The sequence below is a fragment of the Nannospalax galili genome, unplaced genomic scaffold, assembly GCF_000622305.1.
Source record: "Nannospalax galili isolate Female #2095 unplaced genomic scaffold, S.galili_v1.0 scaffold1349, whole genome shotgun sequence".
Classification (NCBI taxonomy): domain Eukaryota; kingdom Metazoa; phylum Chordata; class Mammalia; order Rodentia; family Spalacidae; genus Nannospalax; species Nannospalax galili.
The window spans coordinates 999,316-1,006,752 of NW_008359755.1; the positions used below are offsets into that span (position 1 = coordinate 999,316).

General features: G+C 39.4%; 1 protein-coding gene across 1 annotated transcript in view; it reads left to right on the top strand.

The window, feature by feature from the left end:
* Dnajb11 (DnaJ heat shock protein family (Hsp40) member B11) overlaps positions 1-7,437 on the top strand; it is a 15,212-nt gene that overhangs the window by 1,480 nt on the left and 6,295 nt on the right. Inside the window, exons 2-3 of the mRNA XM_008823636.3 lie at positions 3,336-3,492; positions 6,201-6,298. Coding sequence (XP_008821858.1) covers positions 3,336-3,492; positions 6,201-6,298 — 255 coding nt within the window. The remainder of the gene's footprint in view (positions 1-3,335; positions 3,493-6,200; positions 6,299-7,437) is intronic.

Below are 7,437 nucleotides of genomic sequence, written 5' to 3' on the forward strand. Positions count from 1 at the left end.
GTTTCCCACATACTTTCTTGTTTTTTCTTAGTTTGATTTTCTTAATATTTACACTTTAAGCCACAAGTACCCAAGGTGTTTAATAAAATATCATTATAAAATTTTGGAGTTGGAGATTGAGATAGGTTCTCACCATAGCCTAGGCAACTTTACACTGTAGTTTTAAATTATATAACTTGATATAGCTTTTAACTTTATACTATGATTTTGTACTGTAGCTTTAAACTCCAGTCATTATTAAAGTAATCTCTAGAGACTGTAATGTTGATACTGAGCTATGCCAGCCATCTTTTCCCTCTAATTTTCTGAGCTATCACTTAACCTTTAATTTTTCTTTTTTTAAAAAATCTTTTATAGATGCACATCGAGTGACATTTGGGGGCATAAACTTGGTTCAATAAACCTTGACATACAAGACAGAATGTATGAAAATGAGGGGCAGAGAGAGGAAGGTTTCTAAATGTGATCAAAATGTATTGTATGAAATTTGCAAAAAAAAAATATTAAAATATTAAATCTTTTATTCTTTGACAATTTCTATGTGTATACACTGTATCCTGATCATATCAACCCTGAATTCTTCCCTCCCACTCCCCCCTAGATACTTTCCAACACATCAGCACATCCCCATCATACCTTCATGTCCCCTGCTTTGTGTTTGTGTGTGTGTGTGTGTGTGTGTGTGTGTCCCACTGAGTTTAATTAGTGCTGCCTGCTAGAATATTAACTGATCTTACTGACTTGATCTTGTGCAGGTATCCATAAGTGCAGTGAGTTCATGAGTGCAATGTTCATGCCCTGTTCAGAAGACACTATTCCACAGCAAGCACTCCTCCCCATCTTCCACCTCTTACATTCTTTCTGCCCTGTCTTCCACAATGTTCCCTGAGGGGTGTGTGTGTGTGTGAAATGTCCCCATTAGGTCTGAGCACTCAACAATCATTCTGTACACTTTGACCAGTTATGTTGCTGCATAAACTGCTACCCACTGTAAAAAGAAGCTTCTCTGGCCAAGACTGAGAACAGCACTAATCTATGAGTTTAACCATAAATATTTAGAAGGCAGTTTGACAATATGTCCATATAATTGAACAGTAATATGTCCTTCTCCCAACCCCAGGGCCTATGACCTCCCCAGCTGTGGACTTTTGAGTAGGTTTATAGTACTAGGTATAAATTCCCTTCTGTGGAGCAGGCTTCAATTCCAATCAGAAACTGATTGGTTGCCCCCATAACCTTGATGTCCCTATTGTACCAATGGGCATATCTTGCCAACATTGACAACATTTCTCTCCAAATGGCCTGTAGAGCACCTTCTGACACTATGAAAGCTAGCCAGCAGGGAGGAAATTTTTAATTCCAGCTTGACTTTTCTGTGTCCTGCAACCAAAGGGTGCTATTTTCAGCAATAGGATCTCTCCATCTAATTATAATGGGCAACCAAGAGTAATGATAATAGCCTTTGTTGTTGTTTTTGGGGGGGGGTCTCCCTGACCAGTAACTCATAGGAAAGTATCTTATGCCTGACACTGAGGTTTCATATAATAACCCATATCTTCTGGGGGAAGCATTGCCCATGCATACAGGGTACCTGTATTCAGACTCTTCTCTTTTTTTTAGGGATTTTATTTTATTTTTAATCATGTGTATCTGTGTGTGTGTGTGTGTGTGTGTGTGTGTGTGCGCGCGCGCGCAGCAGAAGAGGTTCCTCGAGCTGGAGTTACAGGCAGTTGTGAGCTGCCCAGTGTGGGTGCTGGAAACTAAAACTCCAGTCCTGTGTGAGTAATATGAGCTTTTAACCATTGAGCCTTCTCTCCAACCCTCCCTCCACCCCCCCCCTTTTTTTAAATTAGTTTAAAATGTAGTGGATTTCCCTAAGGTATTTTATACATCCTCTCCTGAAGCATGTTAAGGAAGTCTCACTCTGCATTTAACCTGAGTTCCTTTCTCATGAGATGTCAGATGAGGCAGAGACAAACTCCTATTTTCTCAGGGAATGTCTTGTGTGTAGCTGGGCTGGATATGGTTTCACATGCCTATAATGTCAGCATTTGGGAAGTAGCAAAAGGATCAAGAGTTCAAGGGTAACTTCCAGTACATAGTGAACTTGAGGCCAACGGGGCTACATGGTTAGTTGAAAAAACAACCAACAAACCAAAAAAACTTACTGAATGATTAAAATAATTAAATTATTTTTCTAAAGTGTGACTAAGGCTTTATAAAGTAATCCCAACCTCCTGAGTGCTGGGATTATAGGCAGGTACCACCAAGCCCAGTTTTTGTGTTGAGTGCTGGGTTTATAGGCATGTACCACCATGCCCAGTTTTTCTGATTCTGGAGACTGAATTCAAGGCTTCATAATTGCAAGGCAAGCACTCTACTAGCTGAGCCACATCCCCAGACTATAAAATAATTTGAAAAATATTCTGTCATATATCACCTGGGTCTTAGTTCCCCAATGCATTTTCCCTATACATTTAAAAATTACTATCCATACTATATCAATCTCTCTATTTTGTGACTTTCTTAGCCCCATTATTGAGAGAATGTATGTTCAGAATAAGTTCTGGTGGCCAAAATTCCTGTCTTACTGTGATTACTTCACTGTATGAGACTCATTGTGAATTCTGACCTATCCCTTTTTAAGTCATTCTTTGTATATATGTGCACTTGTTATATATATCTTCATTATTATAGTTACTTGCTTATAAGTACACCTAAATGTAAAGGGGGGGATACTTTCACTTTTAAAAATGTAATACGGGGCTGGAGAGATGGTTCAGTGGTTAAGAGCATGGGCTTCTCTTGCAGAGGACCCAGGTGTGGTTCCCAGTACCCAAATGACAACTAACAGCTGTCCATATTCCAGCTTCAGGGGCTCCAACACCCTCTTCTGGCCTCTATGGGCATTGAGTGACACTGGTGCACTTAGATACATGCAGGCAAAACACTCATACACATAAAATTTAAAAATAAAAATGAATACATTCATCCTTCCCCGAAGAAGGAGCTATTGCCAGTTGATGGTTTCTGGGTGAAGGGGGAGTCATTTTACTTCAGGGAAGTAGGTACTGGTAAGTTGCCCCTGCTCATGTAAGTAGCCTTCTTTAAACTCAGTGAGTCACAAACAAACAAAAAAAAGACATGAAAGAAGAAAGGAAACTTGTTGAAGAAGGAAGGGTCCAGCATGAGTAGAAGGGAGGGTGGAAGAGGGTTATAAGGGGTGAAAATGACCCAAATACATCGTATACATATGTGAGACTGTCAACGAATTTAAAAAGTAAATTCAAAGTGTGATGCAGTCTTGATGACGTCTTCTCTACTTCTCTTCCCAGGCGAGATTTCTATAAGATCTTGGGAGTGCCTCGTAGTGCATCTATAAAGGATATTAAAAAGGCCTACAGGAAACTAGCCCTGCAGCTTCATCCTGACCGGAATCCTGATGATCCCCAAGCCCAGGAGAAATTCCAGGATCTGGGTGCTGCTTATGAGGTGAGCCAAGAAAAAGAAAAAAATAGAATCAAAGCTTGTATTAGAAAAAACTGTAGAATGCAGAGAAATCTGTCATCAGATGATCACTACTGAAAACAGACAGGTAAAAGTGAGAAGCAGCACTTGTTCCCAGATTGTACTAGCCAGTGTATTCATTGCCTGTAGATCCATTTCCTGCCCTTTTCATGTTTAAATTATTTTTAAAGATTTATTTTTTATTTATGTACACGTGTGTATGTATGCCTCTTGTGTTCGGGTGCTTTCAGAGCCAGAAGACGTGCCAGAGGTAGAGTTACAGGCTATTGTGAGCCAGCTGGCATGGGTGCTGGGAACCAAACTTGAGTCTTCTGCCAAAGCAGCTCTCTATACCACTGAACCACCTTGCCAGCCCCCCTGACAGAAATTTTTTTTTTTAATTTTATTATTTTTATTTTAATTGTATGTGTGTATTGTCTGCATGTAAGTAAGTGCACTCATGTCATGCAGTGCCTGCGGAGGGCAGAAGAGGCTGTTGGATTCCCTGGAACTAGAGTTACGGACAGTTAGCTGCCATGTGGGTGCTGGGATTTGAACCTGAGTCTTCTGCAAGAACAATCAGTGTTCTTAACCTCTGAGCCATCTCTCCAGCCCCCTGACAGAAATTCTTCACCTGGGCCCATATGTAAACTTCAGAGGGTTTGTGGCCCTTCAGATGATTCATAACGTTTTGTTTCTTGTGAAATATAGATTCCATATTTTGTAATATTTCCCACAAATAGTCCCATTGTTTGCCAGGGACCTAGTACTGAAAAATATTTTCTAAAGACATGCCTTAGTGGTTAAGAGTGTTGGCTGCTCTTAAGAGAACTCACATAGCAGCTAACAACCACCCATAACTAGTTCCAGAGGATATGATGCCCTCTTCTGGCCTCTGTGGGCACTGCATGCACATGATGCACTTACTGTGGGGAAAACACTCACATACATAAAAATTTATTTTTAATTAAGTATTTTCTAGGGAAGCTGAATTTACACTGTTTTGTGTTCAAGTGCTTTACAGTACTCATGATAATGAATCTACATGTTCCTTATCCATGGTAGCAAGCTATATGTATCTCATTTATGGAAACTGAAGTTCATTAACTTTAACAACCTTTCTAGCTTTACTTCGGATTTCCTTTTTTCTTTGTATCATTCAGGCCTAGGTACCTTCCCCCTAGGTAAATTAGTGTTGGCAAATCAGACTGTTAATATAGTATAAAGACTCTTTAGCAAATAAAAGGGTTTTTTTTTTTCTACTAGGCCAAGATTGATTACTGATAGCTTTTAAGTAGTTGAGAGTTTGTATGTTAATTGATTATTCAGCTAAGAACCCTAACCCTGCCTTTCCTCCCTTTAAAAGTAGGCTGAGTATAGTGAGAGGTACCTGTAGTTCTAACTACTCGGGAGGCTGGGGTAGGATTGCTCAAGCTCAGGGCTTGAGACCGGCCCATGCAACAATGAGGAGTTTACACATATCCAAAGGAAAATTTTAAAGCTATCTGATTTCAAAGGTTTATATATGTATATGCTTCAGGTTACTATAAAGAAAAGAACTTTTTTTCTTTTTAAAATTCATCTTTTTAAGTAAGCATACAAAGTAATGGGCTTCATTATGGAATTTTCATATATATAATTATATTTTGTTCTCATTCAAACCCCCCCCCATACCTTTCTTTCTTTTTACATGTTGAAAGCAAACTTTTAAGTGCGTGGAAGCCAGTTTTTCTTTACACTCTGGATCACCTAAACAGTGAGTTCAGTGGGAAAGCATACAGACACGACTGTATATATAGTTCTCTAAAACTTCTAAAGCTTGAAAATTTTTTCCAAGCAGTGAAACTAGCATAAGGAGCGTTCGTAGAGCAGTCCCTCAGTATTTTCCCTACTGTTTGAGCTCAGGATGTCACAGACTTACACACAGCACTCACCTAAAGGCAGCTAGCATTTTTCTACAAATGGATTTCTACACGTAGCAGACCATGAGAAAAAAGAAATATAAAAATGTTAACTATAGATTTTACTAGAGGACATGTTGTCCTACTCCCTGGACTTGGCAGTCTTCTAATGGGTAGTGTTGCAGGGGTCGCGTTTGAGGGAGACTTCTAGATCCAGCTGTTTTAAGGCTGATTATTTTAGTGCTTCTGTCACTAATGGCAATGTGTCATAGTCATATCTAGTTTACAGTTTAGCGACGTAATGTAGCATCATGCTGACAAAACAAGCTCTGACCTTAAATTACCTAGAAGTGAGCCTGAGAACTCCATCTCACCTCTTTCCTGGTACCTTCTTGACCTTCACAGCCACATTGTGTAAATACAATTTTTAATGACTAGTGGAGGTTTGATAACTTTAAGTGAAAAGCATAAATTAAGCAATGTGGAATAGACAGTGCAGCAAAGAATGTGTCTATTAGGAGGCATGGTAGTACATGCCTGTAATCCTACTAAGGAGGCTGAGGCAGAATGAGCATGAGTTTGAGGCTAGCCTGGGCCACGTAGAAGACTGTCTCAAAAAAAAAACAAAGAAAACAGCTTTATAAGTGTGCCTAGTGCCATACATAATGAAAACTATATTTTTCTGAAGTCTGGAACCCTCAAGTCTGGAGTGAAAATTAGCAATAAATATGAATGTACTTTAGCTGAATATTACCAAGGACATCATTTACCTCCACTGGTGTTTATCCCCAGGTTCTGTCAGATAGTGACAAAAGGAAACAATATGATACTTACGGTGAGGAAGGATTGAAAGATGGTCACCAGAGCTCCCATGGAGACATTTTTTCACAGTAAGTAGTTTAGCCATCTGCACTGTATTAATTTCTGAGACTGGATCACTTAGTGACCAAATGAGCAGAATTATTCTTGGAAGCAGAGGGCAGAGAGTTGCCTCTATTTCATCTTGTCAACAAGAGAAGGGTGGTTAGAGAAGGAATTAGGTTAGAAGCCCTTTACTTCCTGTGGACTTGGCTTTCTGGGAATTCTGGGTAGCTGGAATAATAAGCGCCTGTCCTTCTTTCTTTGAACCCCTCTTTGTTGGTGTTTGACTCTCATTATGCCATAATGCCATGTTCTAGAAGACCTAATCTGGGATTCAGATCTGAAGTCATAAACAGAAAAATGTTTGAATCTGCTCTTCCATGGGGAGAATGTTCATTTTTTTCTTCAGATTCTTAAAGGCTTCTGTGAACCCTTCCCTTCAAAAGTAAGGATCAAGGCTGCATATGGTAGCTTTCCTCATTTCTTTGTTAAGTATTTGTAGACTTTTAAGACTTGTTTTTAAAAAAAAAAAAAAGCCAGGCGTGGTGGTACGCCTTTCATCCATGTATCCCATGGATCGAGGCCATCATGGTCTACATAGTTCCAGGCCAGCTGGGGCTACAGGGAGACCCTGTCTCAAAAAGACGAAAAAAAGGTATGAATAGTATTGTCAGACTGTTGGTCTCTCCCAGGATTCATTTGGCTGCTTAGGCTACCAGGGAAGTATATTTTCCCCTTCAAAGTGATGCCATAGAGATGTCAGAAAGAGAGGACACCCTATCCTAGTCTGTCCTCCCTCTTTGCTTTTGAGGTTTTGGGGATACAGTTATTAGGGATATTTATATTGCATCTTAATTACCCTCAAATTAGCATTAAAATTAGAACACCGCTTAATTGAAAGTCCACTCTTTTTATTAATGTCGAAGTAATTCTTTTGTTCCCTTCAAAAACCAAATTTGACCTTGTGTGGGCCAGAACTTTTCCTTGAAGGACTAGACTCTTACTAAGGCTATCCTTTTTTAACTCTAAACATGTGCCCAAGATATTTGTTCAGAGTGGTAGCCTCTTTTATCCAAGTTAACTTGTTAAAAGTAGGTACAATGAACATATGTAATGTGTTCAAAATGTCCAGGATTACCCTTGAAGAATTCTTAAATTCTTAAATTAA